Below are 19,085 nucleotides of genomic sequence, written 5' to 3'. Positions count from 1 at the left end.
ATTAAACTAAAAGTCGGTTCTTTGAAAAGATCAACAAAATTGACAAACCTTTAGCTCAATGGACTTAGAAGAGAGAGAATACTCAAGTTACCAAAATAAAAAAATGATATTGGGGGCATTATTAGTGATTCTGCAAAATAAAAAAAAGATTGTAAGAGAGTGCTATGTACAGATGTACCAATGAATTGGATAACCTACATGAAACGGACAAATTTCCAAGAAACACTAAACCTACCAAGACTAAATTGTGAAGAAACAGAAAAGGGATTGAATCAGGAATCAAAAATCTCTCAAAAAGAAAAGCCCAGGACCTGACAGCTTCTTGGGGAATTCTATCAAACAATTTGAGAGGAACCATACCCGTCCTTCTCAAACTAAGGGAAGAGGAGGAAACACTTCCAAACTCATTCTATGGGGCCCGTGTCACGCCGATACCAAAGCCAGACAAAGACACTGCAAGAAAAGAAAACTACACACCAACGTCCCTTGTGAACATCGATGCAAACATCCTCAACAAATGCTAGCAAACCAGACTCAGCAGCACGTCAAGGGATGGTGCTCCCTAACCAGTGGGATTTATTCCAGGAGTTCAAGGATGGTTCGACATCTGAAAACCAATTACTGTAATATATCGCATACCAAATGAAGGGGAAAAACCCTACATGACCATCTCAATTGATGCAGAAAAGGCACTTGAGAAAATTTGACACCCTTTCCTGATAAAAACACTCAAGAAACTAGGAATGAAAGGAAACTACGTCAACATAATAAAGGCCACATACGAAAACCTACAGCAATTACCATACTCAGTGGCGAAAGACCAGAAGTTTTCCTTTAAGATTAAGAACCAGATAAGGCGCACCAGGCTGGCTCCGTCAGTAAAGTGTCGGACTCTCGATCTCAGCGCAGGTCTTGGTCTCCAGTCCTGTGCTGGGCTACTCTCAACATCCAACAGTGTCAGAGAAGCGCCAGCAGGAGCGATCAGACGAGGAAAAGAAATAAATGGCAGACTGGAAAGGAGAAGTGAAATCTGTTTGCAGATTATATGAATATGTATCTGCAGAAAACCCTAAAGATTCCACCAAAAAACCTTGTTACCTCTAGTAAGCGGAGTACAAAGTAGCAAGACACAAAGTCAACAAACAAAAATAAACCGCATTTCTGTACACTAGCAAGGAGCAATCTGAGAAGGAAATTATGAAAGCAATTCCACTCACAATCACACCAGAAATAGTAAAATACTTAGGAATTAACCAAGGAGGGGAAAGGTACAACAAAAACTACAAAAATTGCTGAAAGAAATGACAGAAGACACAAACAAATGGGAACACATCCATGTTGATGGGTTAAAAGATTTAATATTGCTTAAGATGGTAATAGTACGCAAAATTACCTACAAACTCAATACAATCTGTATTTAAAATCCCAATGATATTTTTCACAGACATCGAAACACCCACACTCAAACCCAAACAGACTCTCAGGGAGCCCCAAAGAGCCGAAACAATCTTGAAAAAGCTCAAAGTTGGAGGACACACACTTCTTGATTTCAAGACTTTCTACAAAGCTACAACCATCAAAACAGAGTATCACCAGCCTGAAGACAGACACAAGACCAGTGAAACAGAATAGAGATCCCAGAAACAAAGCCTCCCACATACAGTCAAATGACTTTTGACAAGGCTGCCAGTACTATTCGACGGGGAAGGGACAGTCCCTTGATACTGGGTATGGTACTGGGAAAACTAGATATCCACAACCAAAAGAATGAATTTAGACCCTTACCTAAAGCCAGGTGCAAAGAGTAGCTCAAAATGGATCAAAGACCCAAATAAAAAGGCCAAAAACTACGAAAATCTTGAACATAGGGCAAAATCTTCAAGACACCGAATTTCTCGATGATTTCTTGGATATGACACCAAAGCAAAGACAACAAGAGGAAAAAACCACACAGACTGGACTTCACGAGAAGGTTTAATGTGTGTGTCCAACCAGCAGAGTAAAAAGGAGATGCCCAAAATGAGAGGGGCTGGAGGCTGTGGATCTGATAGGCGGCTGACGTCCGGAACACACAGGGAGCCACTAAAACCCAGCAACAAGGCGACTCAATTCAAAAATGGGCCAAAGACGGGGCGCCTGGGGGCTCAGTGGGTGAAGCCTCTGCCTTCGGCTAAGGTCATGGTCTCAGGGTCCTGAGATCGAGCCCCACATCGGGTTCTCTGCTCAGCAGATAGCCTGCTTCCCTCTTTCTCTCTGCCTGCCTCTCTGCCTACTTCTGATCTCTGTCTGTCAAATAAATAAATAAAATCTTCAAAACAAAAAAATGGGCCAAAGGGGGACCTGGGTGGCTCAGTGGGTTAAAGCCTCCGCCTTCGGCTCGGGTCATGATCTCAGGGTCCTGGGATGGAGCCCCGCATCGGGCTCTCTGCTCCACGGGGAGCCTGCTTCCTCCTCTCTCTCTGTCTGCCTCTCTGCCTGCTTGTGATCTCTCTCTGTCAAATAAATAAAATCTTTAAAAAAAAAAAACAAAAATGGGCCAAAGACTTGAACAGACACTTCTCCGAAGGAGAAACCAAATGGCCAATAAGCACATGGAAAGACGATCAACACTGCTGAGCATCAGGAACATGAAAACCTGTAGTGAGATACGGCCTCACATCCATTAAAACATTATTTTCGAAAAGCACAGGAAATAACCAATGTTGGTGGAGATGCAGAGAAATGGGCACCCTGGCACCCAGTTGGGGGCACGTAACGTGCTGCAGCTGTTGTGGGAAACAGTATGGTAGTTCCTCGAAATATCGAGAATAGCATTGCCATATTGCCCAGAAATCCCATTTCTGGGTACAGACCCAGAAGAATTGAAAGCAGAACGTCAAAGAGGTGTCAGTACCGCCACGCTCACGGCGGCGTCAGTCACAAGCGCTAAGACGTGCGAGCAACCCAGACGTCCGTCGGCAAATGAACAAATAAGCAAAATGTACCATATACGTACAGCAAAGCAGTATTTATCCTTTAAAAGGAAGGGAACTCGGATACCTGCTACAACATGGACAAAACTTGAGGACATTAAAAGTGAAATAAGCCAGTCACAAAAAGACAAATTATGATTCCACTTCTACGAGGCACCTGGAGGAGTCCGACTCACGGAGTCAGGGAGTGGACACTGGCGGCCAAGAGCTGGAGGGAATATGGGGAGTCGGTGTTTAGTGGGAACAGACTTCCAGCTTCGCAGGATGAAAAGAGCCATGAAAATGGACGGTGGTGCCGGTTGCACATTACCGAGATACTTAAGTGAATATTTTAAAATGGTTCAGACAGCAAATTTCGTTGCGCTTATTTTACGACAATAAAAATGAAAACAGGGGTGTCTGGGTGGCTCCGTTGGCAAGCGTCTGGTCTCGATTTTGGATCAGGCTGTGATATCCAAGTCGTGGGACGGAGCCCGCGTTGGGCTCTGGGCTCAGCGCCAAGTCTGCCTGAGATGCTTTCTCTCTCGCCCTCTGCCCCTCCCCCTACTTGCACGTTCTCCAAAGAAATACATAAATGAAATCTTCCAGAAAATGGAAAAGAGAGAGAGAGGTGAAGCAAACGGCCAGAGCTGACAAACGAGAGGAGATCTGCTGTCGTGCGGGACGCTGTGTGGGAGCGAGGGAGGGTCTGGCTGAAGACGAGCAGCCGTGAGTCCCGACCGCGTCCCAGAGCCGCTGAGGGAACCCGGAAACAGAAACGAGGCGCGGATGCAGGATAAAAAGCAGTGACTAGCAACGGTGAGGACGCGTCCGTATTTTGGTCGTAAGTGGTGGCAGTGGCTGGCCGGTACGCCCGCCGGGACAAGTGGGAAAAAACAGACAAACTGCGAAACGCACGTGTCTCCAAACGAAGTGGACCAGGTCAGCTACATCGCGGCCCAGAAAACCTCTCTTGGGTGAGCCGAGTCTCTTGGCCATTTTATCCTCCAAGAGTGTTTGCCAAGTCAGGGTGGCAGCGGCGATTCAGGCCCGGCCCGAGCGGAAGGGCTTTCTGGAGCACCGAGAAGCCACATGACCTGTCAGCCGGCGTGAAAGACCCGAGTCTCGTGATGCTCAAAACACAAGCCACACGGCCCGCTTCCGCCAGGGCACGAGGATGCTTTGTCTGGGCTGCAAAGACGGTGAGCCCTCCCATCCCTGTGGCACTCGGGAAGACGCTTCTCCAGGGGACGGGTCGGCAGCGCACCCCTCCAGTCCCCCGCCCGAGACACTCGGCACCAGAGCGCGGTGAAGCTGCCCCGAGCTGCCGCTGGCCCTGCTCCCTGCTTGCTGGCCGGGGACATCGGCTCGACGCTACGCCTACAACGGAGGACACGGTGAGCGCCCCGTCTCGGGGAGCAGCACGGCTGCTGTCCATGCTTCCTTCTTAGACAAGGGGCAGCACACGAAAATTACAGAGACGGAGAAGAGGCTGAAAATCCCGACCGAGTAAAGGGCAAAGACAAACGCCACGAGAAGGGCATCCCGGTGCTGGAGTCAGACCCGGGCAGCTTCGCAGCCAGCCCGGAGACAGCAGAAGACAAGGCCGGCCAGTCTTCAGACGGGTTGATAGAAAACATACAAACTCAGCCTCAGAGAGGAAAAAGGACGAGGGAACCAGGACAGAGCAAAGCGACGGGTGAGACGCGGTCACGTGGCCGGCTGTGCGCAGAGCTGGCGTCCCAGAACGGGAGGAAGAGAACGAGGCAGAAGCAATATTTGAAGATAACGGCTGAGAACGTTTCAAAATTGATGAATGATTCCAACCCCCCAGATTAGAAGTCCCCAAAACCTCTAGGTAGAGGACATAACAAGAAAACCACACGGAGGCACAATAAAGTCAGACTTTGGAAAAAGGGGGAGGGGGGTGCTGGGTCTCCAGCCCGCGGGGGCCTGGCCCTCGGGAGAAGGGGAGGCCAGGCTCAGCCTTTGGATTCCCAGGCAGCGAGAGGCACTGACGGTCCTGGAGAGTCCGGAGGGCCGGGCCGGGCCTTCTGTGGGCCAGCAGTGGGTCTGGGTACCCCAACACCCAGACGGGTGCTTCAGATGTCCCAGGGGTGGGACTTCCCGGCACAGCTCCCGATGCCTCCCCCAGGTCCCCGGTTCAGGCGAACCGGCCCGGTGCGTGCCGACTCGTGCTGCCGAGCACCAGGCACCGGGCGCGGCCGGAGGGCTCTGCACAGGCGCGTCTTACCGGATGAGCGAGTAGTACTGCTCTGTCAGGTCCTTCCACTCGTCCTCCGTGAGGCCCTTGCCGGCGTCCTCAGGGACATCGATGTCCCGGTGCTCCAGCTGCCCCAGGTAGGCCTGGCACACCTTGCACGCAGTGTCCACGAGCTGTCCCGAGAGGCCCGTGAGCCTGCAGTCCGCGCTCTGGGAAGCTGAAACCCAAGCACAGGGTCCGGAGTGGGAACTCCTGCGTCCTCCGAGCACCCGGCCCGGGCTAAGCACGCGTCCCCGCCGCACACACCCTCCCACCAGACCCGGGCACGGCTGGCCGTGCAGCACGACCTCCGAACTGGCGACGAAACTTCTACTTTTCTGAGCACACACTGCATATTCAGTAAGACCTTGGGGGGCCGTCCTGCCTGACTACCGCAAGCCGGGGCGCACCTGGCGGCTGCCTGCACCCAAACTCTTACACAGCATCTCACGCGCCCGTGACCCCGGAGTTAAGCTGGACCCGAGGGTCTCAGGAGTCCTCCCGTCCGGGTGACAGCCGGCCCCCTGGTCCCCAAAGGAGAACGAGGTGACAACCAGCAACTGTCCGGGTGGTTCCCGGCTGGGAGCCCGGAGGAGCGAGCGGGCTTGGAAGGTGCACAGAACCAACTCCACACACAGACGTGGGGCTGGGGGCTGGGGGCAGGGGGCGGGTGCTGAGACATCGCGGACTCCGGACCCCAGCAGTTAGGGACCCCGGAGAAAGTGCTGCTGGTCGCACGGTTGCCACAGAGATCACAGAGTGTGTCTTTAAACTGTGTTCAGGAGAAACTCCCGGAACATGGAAACAGGCATTTGAAAGTGAAAATCTGCACTTCTGCTTTCTGGTCAGGCACAGAGGAGGCTGGATGGTGCCAATCCGTCCTCATAAGTACAAAGTAAAACCAAAGAGTCAGCGACTCTTCTTGGCTCCCTCGGAGAACCGAGGTCACGTGGCCAACCGTCGCCCGGTCGCAGGAAGGCAGCAGATCATGAGCGTAGCCACTCTGGGCAACAGAACCCCGAAGCCAAAAAGCTCCCCGGACGCCAGCGCCAGGCGAGGAACCCTGAGCGGCCGCTGAGGACCGGCTGAAGGCTCGGTGTGCGCGAGGCCGCGTCAGAAACCCCGGGGGCTCAGCTGGGGCGGGGTGGGGGGCGTGCGTCGTCGGTCTTCCCTCTAGGACCTTGACCTGGTTCTCACCGTGCATGTGGGAGCAGGGCCCCCCCTTCTGGCAAGAAGGGAAGGTAAGCATCCTGGACGCTGGGGACCTCTCTGTTCTCAGCAAGGCCCCGCCGGAGCCTGGCCCGCCCCAGCCCTCCCGCCAGCCTGTCCCACCGCAGGGCGGGAGGACCGGGAAGCGCTGGTGGGCTTCGCAGTCCGGGGGCACAAGCTCACCACAGACGGAGCCCTGAGCGCGGGACTACAGGACACCGTGGCGGGGGCAGGAGGAACGGGGGGACACGAGGGGGCTGAGGGCTGGGAAGACACGCTGTGTGATGACAACCATTACACGTTTGTCCAAAGCCCCATGACGCCCCACAAGAGAGTGACCCTCAGCGCCAGCCGATGTGGGCTCGTGGGCTCGTGGGTCATAACAAACCTGCCCCCGGTGCGGGCTGTGCGGGGAGGAGGCCGCGGGGCAGGGCGGCCGCAGGACACCCCGGTGCCTCCTGCTCGACCTGAGTGGGAACCACGGACACTCTCGGAAAGGGAACAGCACGATACTTATTTGGGTTTCGTGGGCCTGATGGCACGGCGGCCCTGCACCACGCGGGAAAGCCCGTCCCTGTCACCCTCTTCTGCGGAGCGGGGACGAGTCCGTCCCAGACCCGCGGCCCCACGGTCCCCCCCGGCACAGCCCTCCTGGCACGGTGCAGCCGCGCCCCCCCCCACCTTTCCGGTTGCTGGGGCCGGGGTCGCAGGCCTCCCCCCTGCCGCCGGGCTCGCCTCCGCTGTGGCTCATGTGGCTGACCACCCACTTGAGGATGCTGGAGGCCACCGTGCGCCGGAAGTCGTCTGAAAGGACACCAAGGCCTCGCCCCCTCTGCCGGCGCCGGGCACCAGGGGCCTCGGCCAGCACGAGCCGTCCTCAGCCTCGCTGCCCCACCGCCCGCGGCGGCCTCCCTCCCGCCCCCACCGCCCTGGAGGGGCTGTTCGCTCTGCCCTCAGCCCGCACCTCCAGCACAGGCCTCCTCCCTCCGCCCCTGGGCAAGTGGGAGTCTAGTCCACCACCAGCTGCACGCCCCTCCCCACCTCCCCCCTGCTCTCCCCTCCCCCACTCAGGGACACACCCACGGCGGCCACTGCACTTGTCCCTGTCCCTGCTGCTTGCGTCTTCAGCTCCGCACCAGAGGACAGAAGCCTCCTGCAGACACTAGGACCCTCCCCATCCCAGGAGCCTCTCCAGGCCTCCCTGGACAGGCTGGCCTCCAGGGCTGCCGGCGTGGACGGCCAGAGGGGCCCTGCCACACACACCCGGCACAGAAGGCCGCTCTGGGTCCCACAGACACAGGCTTGGGGCCAGCCCGGCTCCGAGGCCTGTCTTACCCAATTCCACTCCAACCCATGCCCTCTGGGAGGCCCACGAGAAATTCCGGTGCCCTCTCGCCAAAACCAAACCCAAGCCTGCTCCCTGCTCATCTCAGTGGGGGCCCCACCGGCCCGGCCCGCGGCTGCTGCCACCATGGAAAGATCCAGAACCCCCGCGGCCTTCCCTCGCTCCTCCAGGGCCCGGGCTTCTCCCTGAGTCTCCTTCCACTAGAGCAGCCCCGCCCCGAGCCGACTCCTGGCCCCTGTGCCCTGTGGACACTCAGGGCCCGCTCCAGCCTGTCCCTCAGCCCTCCCTCCCTCCAGGTGCTCACCCTGCGCCCCTCTCTGAGAGGCCCCTGCTCACTGCCTCCCCTCCCCTGCACTTCTCACCTCCAGCCCCCACGGACCCTGCCTTGTCCTGCCTGCGTCTGTCTGCCCCTGGGAGCCCCAGGTGGGGTCAGGACCTAAGGCACGGGTGCTGGTAGAGGCTGCATCTCCCCCAGACCAGGTGCTCAGGAAACGCAGTCGTCCCCAAACGAACACTGCCCACCTGCTCTGACCTTCAGCTTCTGTCTGTCTCTCTGGGCAGGTCAAACCAGGAACCCCTTCTCTCTCTGTCCTCAGGCCAGAGCCCGTTGCCCAGAGCTGCTCAGACCTGGGCCCCAGGATCACCCCCACAGCAGCCTCCCCCAGGAAGCCGGTCAGAACCAAGTTGCTGGCTCGGGCCTCCATCAGCCTCCCACGCCTCCTGCTTCTCAGACGCTGCCCGTGGAAGTTTCTGCACCAGTCCTCACCCCTTGACATGGAGCTGAGCCCCTGGGCCTCGGGACGGGACCAGGCCCTCTGCCCTCAGCCCCCACCAGCCCCCCGGCCCTGCAGCTGTGGCCCAGCCCCCTCCCTTCCTGCAGCCCCTCGGGGGAGGTGGACCCCAGAGGCGCCCTGATGCCAGGTGGTCTCCGCCTCCGGCCACCCACTTACCCAGGAACTCCTGCTTCTCGCTCTCAGAGCAGAGGCTGTAGCAGCGGGGGAAGAAGGTGTCGGGGTCGGCTTGGACGTGCCACGGAAGGCTCCTCATGTTCGCACACAGCCCGATCTCCAGAGACAGCGGCGCGTCAGAACCCCACAGGCCACCTGCCCGTCCCCTCAGACCAGCCTGAACGCCCACAGGTCTGGCTGGCGGCATCCGTGCCAAAGGGCTCTCGAGGGGGGGCGCCTCCTGGAGCAGACCCCTCCCCGGCCTCCCCGCCCCTCCGGCCCCCAGCCAGCTGGCCTCAACAGCAGGGTGACCCCACGTGCGGTCCGGGGCCATCTGAGGGCACAGTGGTGGTGGGTCCCTAAGGGGCGCTGGGCCTGAGCACCAAGGAGGAGGGAGCAAGCTCCTGGGCACACTCACCATGGACCCCGTTTGGGGAAAAGCCGCATGGGGTCTTTGCAGGGAGCGCGGCCAGGTGGGGGGGATGCATGGGGCCAGACCCCCACGGGGAGCCCGGGGGCCGTGCGAGCCTCATCCCTGCCCCTCTGTGTCATCCTTGCCCGTTGAGGGGATGGTCTCCTTGTTGCCCAGAAGCTGCTCTACCCCACCTCTCCCACGTGGGTACCGGCAGGCCTGTCCACCCTGGGCTGACCCCGCCCCTGGACCTCAGCCCTCGGAGTCACGGGATGGGGCTGCGGGACCAAAAGGCAGTGAGGACAGGAGGTGCCCATGCCCCTTGCAGCCAGAAGGCGCTGTGCAGGGGAGGTGACCTGGCTCTCCCTGGGACCCAGGGCCTCCGCGGGGCACAGAGTTTATGCCGGGCTCTGGAGGCAGCGCCCCCCCACCCCCCCCGCTTGAGGTTTGGCCTGCGTACCCAGAGGAGGGACACAGGGCCAAGGGTGCCTGGGGCTCTGGGGGTGTGAGTGGAGCTGGAGCTGGCGGCCTCTGGACACTGGCACCGGGCGGCGTGGCCTCTGCCCGGGCAGAGGTCTTCCTGGGGAGGAGCCCGGAGGTGGCCAGTCCACACGCGGCCCCCCCAAACTCAGCCACGGAGTTGCAGGAGACAAGGTGCCGCCCTGCACCTGCCCCGCGCGCCGCCCCCTCGCCCCCACTCTCACCTTGGTGGTGAAGGAGGCCGTCTTCCCGTAGTGGTTCAGCATCTGGTCGCAGCTCAGGCTGTGATAGTCGACGACGTCCCTCTTGACAGTCCAGAGGAAGTACGGCAGTTCGCTTTTCACCAGGCTGGACTGGCAGGAAAAAGACCCTTACCAATACCCTCTATCCAAGCTTCGCACCTTTGGGTGTTGGGATGTAAGCAAGAGTGAGGGAAATCAGCTTTTTTCCAAGTTTTTCATCGAATTCTAGCCAGTTGGCATACACAGTAAAATCGGTTTCCAATGGAGGATTCAGGATCGTCACTTCCGTGTGACGCCAGGCACTCATCACGAGGGCCCTCCTTGAGGCCCGGCCCCCATCAACCCTCAGTGTGTTCTCTTTCCTTAAGAGTGTCTTGTGGTTTGCCCACTTCTCTCTTTCTCCCCTTCCGCTACGATCCTCTGTTTTGTTCCTGAAATTTCACACATGAGCGAGGTCGCATGATAATTGTCCTTCTCGGACTGACGTACTCCACTCAACATAACGCCTTCTAGCTCCATCCATGTCGTTGCCAACAGCAAGGCTTCACTTCCGATGGCCGCGTACTATCCCACCGTAGATGTGAGCCACATTCCCCTTACCCATCCGTCTGTCCCCGCACATCTGGGTTCTCCCCCAGGTGCTACCGCAGGTGACATGCTGCGAGCCTGGGCGCAGGTGCCCCTTTGCATCACTGCGTTGGTGCCTTTGGGCAAATACCCACTAGTGCAGCTGCTGGGTCAGAGGGAAGCTCTATTTTTAGCTTTTTGAGGCGCCTCCATACTGTGCAAATCAGGTATTAAATGACACTGAGGTATGCATTCTGTGTCTCTCTGGTCTGGAAGGCTGGCCGCCGCGTTCCTTGGGGGGCTACGGTGTGCCGCACTGGGGGCAACCGCCCGCACGCGGGGGCTCTGCGCTCGGGAAGCAAGGCCAGGCTCTGCACCGAGAGGGGCCCCTGTGCGTGTGGCTGAGTGAGGTCTGGGCTGCCCGATCCATGGGTGCGCCTGTGGGGCTCAGGGACATGCCACATGTGGGCGTGGTGTGAGTGCACCACCTCGTGGCCCGGAGACTGTGGGAGCCAGCCTCCCCCCTTGCCCCCCCTTCAGAGCAGGTGGCCAGGGCCAGCGGAGCACGGGGACCTCGCCGTACGGCCGCAACTAGACCCAGGGCAGCCCGGGCAGCTCTGATTTTATGTCCACAAACCAAGCACCTGTGTGGTCAAAATTTCTTCCCAAAGAGATACAAGGAAAGGAACACCTTTTCCAAAATTCTGACACCCTGAAGACCCTGCAGGGCTGTTCTCTGCAGCCCAGCATCTGAGGACACACCTACTCTTCTGCAACACGGGCTGGTCTACCTTGACCCCGGGTTAGGGCAGGACTGGGCTGCCCCTGCCCCAGGGCCAACAGGAGCGCCGGGAGGGAGCGGGGAGCTGGCCGCCAGCCTCACTTCCCAAACTTTATCCCAGAGCTGGACTCGCAGCCCACCTTCCTACTCGCAGCGACGTCCAAGCTTCTGCTGTCACTTTCTGGCATGAGTCTCATTTGTTCAAGGCGGCGTCAGCCATCAGACAACAGTATGAAGGGCAGCACGCAAGTGCGTGTTCGCACATGGGTGCACGTGGACACACACGAGCACACACATGCACACACGAGTACACACACAGATACGGACACGGGTACACCCGGACACACAACACAGATGCACGTGGCACACATGCACACACACGAGTGCACACAGAGATGCACATACATGTACACGGGTGCACTCAGACACACACAAGCTCACACACACATGCGTGTCCAGCAGCCCGGTGTGACCGGCTTTGCCACCAGTCCCCAGGACAAGGCCCGGGGAAGGTGACAGTGTGAGGGGCATGGGGAGATGGGGGCCCATCCGGCCCGCAGGAGCGCGGGGTGGAGACCTACCATCACATCGTGGATGTCGTCTGTCTTCTCCAGAGCCGCTTCTTGATTTTCTTTGCCTTCAGTGGGTTTATGTTCTGCAAACACGACCCCCGGAGAGCCGTCAGCAGGTCAGGGCCTGAGTCCCTCGGCCCCCACGCCACTTAGCCAGCCGCCGCCGCAGCCACGGCGCACTTGCCAACGCCGCGGCAGTGCATCCCCGGGGCACGTCTGCGGGTCCCGACACGGGGCAGGGCGGCATCAGGTTCAGGCTACGTTGACCTGCCCCAGGGTCCGCCACTCGGCCCCTCTGCCGGGTGCAGTGCTGGGGTCGGGGACCGCAGGTGTGGGGGGCAGACAGCCTGAGGGGGAGTGGGGTGGGGCAGGGCGCAGGGAGTGGGACGGTGACAGGTTCACGCGGGTCTCGGCCGCCACGTGGGAGCCGAGAACGCGCAGATGCTGTCTGCAGCGGGAGGCGGGACCTGTGGGGACCCAGGGCCAGAGGAGGGACACACAGGGGCCCCTAAAGGATGGCGACAACAGCCTAGACATGGGAGGTGGTGGCCTGCTGTGGGCGTGGAGGGGGGGACCAGGTCTGGAAAGCACAGGCCTGGCGTAGGGCTGGCTGGGGAAGGCCAGGAGGGCAATGGCCCCGGGGAGACCCCGCACACGCAGGAGAGGCCCGGGTCACAGGCCCTGAGGGCCAGAACGGCACTCCCCGGAGAGGCGTGACAGACACGCACACAAGCCTTACACCAAGGGACAAGACACCTTCGATACTCTACCAGTCACCCCTGCATTGTCATCGTCCACATTCGGGATGACCTTGGGCAAAAAGTGGAACTTCTTCTCCACCCAGCCCTTTCTTCGAAGGGTGGCCCGTATCACCGGGTAGTGCCCGTAGATGGAGAAAATCTTCTTTTCCTCAAATTGCAAGAGCAGATTTTAAATTAAAGAGCGAAAGGCAAGGCGGGTAATTGTCTGTGAGGGGAGGACACTCACGTCCCGCTCCAAGAGGAACACACGGAAACACCCGAGAGTGCGCGTGCGCCCACACACGCGCACGGGCACGGAGCAGGGCCCCCACCGTGCGCACGCTCGTGCTTCGTGCGCCTTGGACTCTAACGCTCTCTTTTCTCTACAAAGGTGACAATCTCAGTCTCTCATGCTTGGGGGTGAGGGGACAGGTGCCCGAGGTTCGAGGAGCGAGAGGGAAGAGCCATTCAACCAGCCAAGAAGGGCCAGAGGGACAGGAGGCCGACAGTGTGAGGCCAGCACAGGGGCTGGGGACTCTGCCTGTGAGCGTGGAAACAAACACAGCTGCCTGGGGACCAGGTAGAGAGATGGTGGCAGGTCGTGTGCACCAGGTCGTCCCAGCTGAGGGTTGGGAGATGGGAGAGTGATGGTCATGCGAGAGCCCCTGGGCCCATGTTGCTGAGGTCCAGCCTGCACACCTTCACCTGGACAGGGTCCCAGAGTGCGACAGCCGTAGGGCAGGGTCAGCAGTTAGCTTTGTGCCTCACGAGTTTGTGGGAGCAGGTAGGGAGGGCTGGGCAGGAGGGGAACGGCTCAAACTCATGGTGTCCTTAATTAGATGACTTTGAACAAATCAAAAGACTGACTCTCGTGGGTGGGCCTGGCCTAATCAGGTGCGCCTCTTGAATAGAGGGTCCAGGGCATCCCTGAACTTGGAGATTCAAAGCAGCAGAGACTTTCTCCCCACTGTCAGCTCTGAAGAAACCAGCTCTTCAGCCACAAGGGAACGAGCCCTGCCAACCAGCCCAGGGAGCCTGAAAGCAGATCCCTTCCCAGCTGAGCCTCCGGATGAGACCCCAGCCCAGATGATGCCTCATTTCAGCCTCGAGGGACCCTGAGCAGAGGACCCCACAGAAGTTGTGAGATAACGAATGGGTATGTTTAAGCTCATGGCGATTGGTGACCCACATCGGCAGTCGACGTACCCTGTAGTTCCCACAAGGAGGACCTGCACGCCTCTCCCAGGAACACGTGCAAGAAAGCTTGTGCCTGGGGCCAGAGGCTGTGAGTCCAGGTCCCACACCCACAGGAAACACCCAGCAGCTCAAAGGACCTCTCTCAGCCTCCTTCTGTGCAGGAAACCTGTCCAAAGCCTGCCCTCGTCCCCCACAGGGCCGTGCACCAGGACGGAGGGATGGGATGACCTTGGCCACGGAGGGGCTGCGGTGATGCAGGGGCAGGCGGGGAACTGACCGGCGGCGAGAGCGTCAGCACCCTGTGCCCCAGCCAGAACCCCAGCCATGCTTACGGTCAAACCGAACGACCTCGGAAAAGCAGACTGTTTTAATGAACAGAATAAAATCCCTCAGGGAACCACAAAAGGAAGAAAAACACAGCAGAAGACCTGTAAGATATAAGAGGGGAGATGGGGTCCGCACCGTAATCAGTCCGCAAGGAGGCACAAAATAGGGGGAAGCCGACCGGACCAGGCAGACGGGACGAGGGAAGGAGCCAGGGACACAGGGGGACGCCCGAGGACCCCAGGGGTGCGCTTGTGGATAAACACGCCAAAGGCCCCAGGAAGAAGGTGAGGGGTGCCGGCTGGATTTCCAGAACCCCAGTCCACGCTGTTTACAAGAGAAAGTCAAAGGCAGTCGCGTACAGGTCGGTAGGACACAAGAGGATCTAAGCAGGAGACAAAGCAGCCTTTGGGACAAAAGAAACCCCCAAAGCAAAGAAAATCGCACCATAATTTACAAAAAGACTGAATTCACCAAGAAGATACTTTTGTCTGCTCCTGGTAAGAGAGCGATAAATTATATAAAGTGAAAACTGACAACCACAATGTGAAGGGATTCACACTGACCAAGGGTATCTAATGTGCTTCTCTCGGTGAGAGACAGACCCGCAGACCAGAGGGTCCAGTTGGCCTCAAAGACTCGGACTGCGCAGATAACCAGCTCTGCCCAGTCGGCTCTCCTGGACACGCCCAAGATGCTGGGCATCAAGCAAGTCAGAACACATTTAGATGCAGATGACACCCTCAACCATATGCAACTGAGCTAGAAATCAGTAACAACATAATTAGAAAAAGCCCCAGCATTTATCCAAAGGGTACAAACATAGCGACCTGAAGGGGCACGTGTGCCCCAACGTTTATAGCAGCAACATCCACAACGGCCAAACTGTGGCAAGAGCCCAGACGTCCAACGACAGATGAACGGACAAACGTGTATACACAGAACGGAATACTACGCAGCCATCAAAAATGAAATCTTGCCGTTTGCAACGACGTGGATGAAACAGGAGGGTGTTATGCTGAGCAAAGTCAGTGAGTCAGAGACAGACAGTGATCACAGATCTTGTCATACGTGGAATTTAAGAAACAAAACAGGAGCATGGAGGGAGGAAAATAAAATAAGATGAAATCAGAGAGGGAGACAAACCACAAGAAAACCTGAACTCTAGGAAACACACTGAGGGCTGCGGGAGGGGAGGGGTGGGAAGGGGTGACTGGATGACGGGCGCGAAGGAGGGGACGGGATGGAGTGAGCACAGGGTGTTACGTGCAGCTCAGGAATCACTGAGCTCTACATCTGAAACTGAAAAGGCACTATATGTTAATTAAGTTGAATTTAAATAAAAAGTAAAAAATAATAATGAAATAAAAAATAAAATGAAAAAATTTTGTGTACGTGAAAAAAATAGAAAAAAACCCAGAAGTATAGACATGCATGAACTCTACTTTTAAGGAACTCCCAATCAATGAAAAGTAATAATAGGAATCATAAATACTTCAAACTACAGCTCAACGAAAGTATTCTAACACAGAAGCCTGTGGAGGCAGCTAACGCAACGCTTAGAGGGGTGCCCATGGCCCTGGATGTTCAGCTGTTTTTAGGTTTCAGGGGAAAACCCGTGAATTACCCAGCTGGTAGGCTGGTCGGTATGACGTTGCCGAGAGCACACGCAGCCACAGGGACCTGGCGGCGGCAGGGTCCCGCTCCCCAGTGCAGGGTGGTCGGCCAGTGCGCAGCCGGTGTGCCCAGCCCATCCCACCGCAACCCCGCACTGGGGACTCCTGCCCCATCGCTGTGCGTTGGGCCTTAGGAGCAGGTCCCCACGGGTGAAGTGCCAGACGTCCCCGACCCACTCGTCTGCGTCCTGAGCAAGGGCCCAGCAGAGCGCAAAGCCCCGGAATATGGCCCTCCCCGGCGAAGGCTGCTGGTGCTCTCAGGGTCAGAGACGGGCCCTCCGCTCCCGGGTAGACAACGCTGGCACCTACCCCCCGGCCCCCTGCGGGCCCAGCGCTGGGGTCAGGACCCAGCCCAGGCTGGCGGACTGCCCACAGCTGGAGAGCTCAGCGCATCAAAGGCAACCCACTGGCTCTCCAAGTTCCAAAATAAGTTTCTGCGTTTAAAAAGCGCCCTCCCCCCCCGGGGTGCCTGGCTGGCTCAGTCTGAATAGCCCGTGACTCCTTTTTTTTTTTAAAGATTTTATTTATTTGACAGAGAGAGACAGCCAGAGAGGGAACACAAGCAGGGGGAGGGGGAGAGGGAGAAACAGGCCTCCCGCCGAGCAGGGAGCCCGATGCGGGGCTCGATCCCGGGACCCTGGGACCATGACCCGAGCCAAAGGCAGACGCTTAAGGACTGAGCCACCCAGGCGCCCCTAGCCCGTGACTCTTGACCTCCGAGTCGTGAGTTGGAGCCCCATGTTGGATGAAGAGATTACAGAAATAAATGAAACTGTATAAAAGTGCCCCTCCAGCCCCAAAGGGCATTTACCTTGATGGCCTTTTCGGTCAATTGTCTTGCTATTTTGTATCTGTCTAATTTGGGGGAAGAAGTTGAGTCTTGGGAAATTCTTCGTTTTAATTCTGCAGGAGAGAAAGAGACATCCAGGCAGAGGTAAAAGTGCTTGGGAAGGAAGCCCAGCCCACCTCCAGCCCCCAGACCGTCCCCAACAAGCCCTCAGCGTCCTCCCCAGGCTCTACCCCCCAGCCGGCCATCCCCAGGCGATGCCCTCTCTCGGCCCCCAGCCCACCAGCCCCGGCAGCTCTGGCTTGGACACCCTCTCTCCTTGCTGGGCGCCCCACCCGCTTTGTGGCCACACCACACCACGACCACCCCCCTCCTTCTCCGTCTGGGCCCCCTCCCCCTCCTTCCCCTGACTCTGGCCGCCAGGCTCCCAGCAGCACACACCACGTTCTAGTGCAAACACCTTAAAGATTAAGATGAAAACCCTCCTCTCCGCATCCCCTCCCTCCACACGCCTGCCTTCCGCCATCTGCTGGGCTCCACCGGGGGCACCGCTCATGCTATCACCACACACACATAAGCCGATCCTGTGGTCACTCCCCTGGGCCCTGGCTTCTTGGACCACCGGACTCTCGACCGGCCAGCCCTGCTCCCGTTGGCCCCCTCCCGTCCTCACCGCGGCCCTTTCTCTCTCCCTAGGCCCTAACCTTGAACTGCCCGGGCCTTGACCTCAGACCCCACGCTTCCAGTCCATACGCACCCCCTGGGCCAGCTCACCTTGTCGGGTGGCTTTCAATTCCAGCACACCCAGAGCCCTGGAATGTGCACCTCCCCCCACCCCACGTGACCTCCTGACACCACCGGGACTCCCGGTACCCGGATGTCCAGGGAGCGTCACAGAGGGACGGGCCAGCAGCGGACGCCCACCCGCCCACCCGCTGCTCCTCTACCCTCCGGGGGCCCCCGAGACCCACATCCACACGGCCAACCGATACGGAGAAAAGCAGCAACGCCCTTGGCGGGGGTGGGGGGGCTCCGACAACGGCAGGTCCACATGCGGAAAACAAATCGAACCCCAGCTGAGGACACGCCACAGTTCCTCGGCTGCAGACCGCGGGCCTCCACACGAGAGCTCGGCACACAAAGCTTCTGGCAGAAAGCACCAGCCGTAAAAGTTAAAGTTGGGAAAAGGACGTGTTCTGCTCTGCTCACAAAAGGAGAACGCACCAACTGGGAAAAACATTCTCAATGTAGACGTCCCACGAAGCCCAGCACAGAAGGAAGTGCACTGAGTGGCTCCATCCATGTGGGTCCACGGTGACAAAAGCCAGAAGAGAGGGAGGGTGGGAGGGGTTGGGAGGCACAAGGACACGGCCCCCGGCGCCCCCGGTCCAAGAGCATGGACTTAGAATGAGCAAAGCCACGGTCGGCAGAACGACAGGACAAGACACGGAAGCCACAGACACGTGCCATGCACGTGGGGCCGTCAGGAACCGAGCAGGAGACAAAGGTCTGCGAGGACGAAGATCACAACGTCACCGCGTGAGCACACCCAGAGCCCCTCACTTGCCTCCAGGACACGGGGAGAGGGAGGGAACGCACACCTTCGAGAAGGGGTGAGGGTGGTGAGCCGGGTGCCCTCTGACCACAGAGCGACAGAGTCCGGGGTCAGTAACGGAACAAGGCAACTGGCGGAAAACTGCGGCACAGTCGGTGCGTGCGCCAAGTGACCCACGGCCGGACGAGTCGAGGTGGAACGCACTGCGTACTTCTTAGCTAAACGATGATTAAAATACCAAACATCAGATCTCTGGGCTGTAGTTAGGTTGTATTTATAAGGAGATTTTTACTGTAGAAGCGTATATTCAAAAGTAGCAGAGGCTAAAAACAGTGAGTTAAGCGTCCGTCTCAAGACGTTAGAGAGAACAGTAAATTCAAACCCAAAGAAATACAAGAAAATTAACAGAAAGGAGACACTGATGAAATATTTTTAAAAATCCAATAGAGGATTAGTCAAGCCAGAGGTTTACAACTAATAGTATTAAAAAACAATTGGTGAGGGACGTCTGGGTGGCTCAGTGGGGTAAGCCTCTGCCTTCAGCTCGGGTCATGATCTCAGGGTCCTGGGATCCAGCCCTGCATCGGGCTCTCTGCTCAGCAGGGGGCCTGCTTCCTCCTCTCTCTCTGCCTGCCTCTCTGCCTACTTGTGATCTCTGTCTGTCAAGTAAATAAATAAAATCTTTAAAAAAAAAAAAAAAGAAGAAGAGAAGAGGCATAAAAATGCCATTTAAAACCTTCCCATCAGGACAACTCCAGGGCTAATGGCTTCGTGGGTGAGTGGTACAGAACATCTAGTCTCGTACAACACATTCTGAGAGTACAAAAGGCCGGCACGCTCCAGGGAAGGAAGTTCCCAGGCTGTGTGACTCACACCCGCAGATGACAGAACCGTACACACCACGGTTGCCTGGTGTCATTTCAAGGCTGGCTTAGAAAAGTTTCGTAAACTGCACCACAGTAAGAGAGTCAGGAAAAGTCACAAATCCCATCTCCACAGACACAGAGAGTCTTAATTATCCCCAATTTCCATTTAGC

The 19,085-nt window shown here is 57.6% G+C and overlaps 1 protein-coding gene across 1 annotated transcript in view; it reads right to left on the bottom strand.

Moving 5' to 3' along the window:
• Positions 1 to 19,085, bottom strand: part of TTLL8 (tubulin tyrosine ligase like 8) — a gene marked incomplete at both ends in the record, with an annotated part of 47,810 nt that overhangs the window by 22,647 nt on the left and 6,078 nt on the right. The window contains 7 exons of the mRNA XM_080811842.1: positions 5,206 to 5,392; positions 7,105 to 7,227; positions 8,719 to 8,833; positions 9,832 to 9,960; positions 11,779 to 11,852; positions 12,540 to 12,678; positions 16,518 to 16,609. Of these exons, the coding sequence (XP_080667968.1) occupies positions 5,206 to 5,392; positions 7,105 to 7,227; positions 8,719 to 8,833; positions 9,832 to 9,960; positions 11,779 to 11,852; positions 12,540 to 12,678; positions 16,518 to 16,609 (859 nt within the window). The remainder of the gene's footprint in view (positions 1 to 5,205; positions 5,393 to 7,104; positions 7,228 to 8,718; positions 8,834 to 9,831; positions 9,961 to 11,778; positions 11,853 to 12,539; positions 12,679 to 16,517; positions 16,610 to 19,085) is intronic.

This window comes from Martes martes (genome assembly GCF_963455335.1).
Source record: "Martes martes genome assembly, chromosome: 8".
NCBI lineage: Eukaryota > Metazoa > Chordata > Mammalia > Carnivora > Mustelidae > Martes > Martes martes.
The sequence above is the reverse complement of the archived record's forward strand: the minus strand, read 5'-3'. Positions and strand labels throughout refer to the sequence as shown.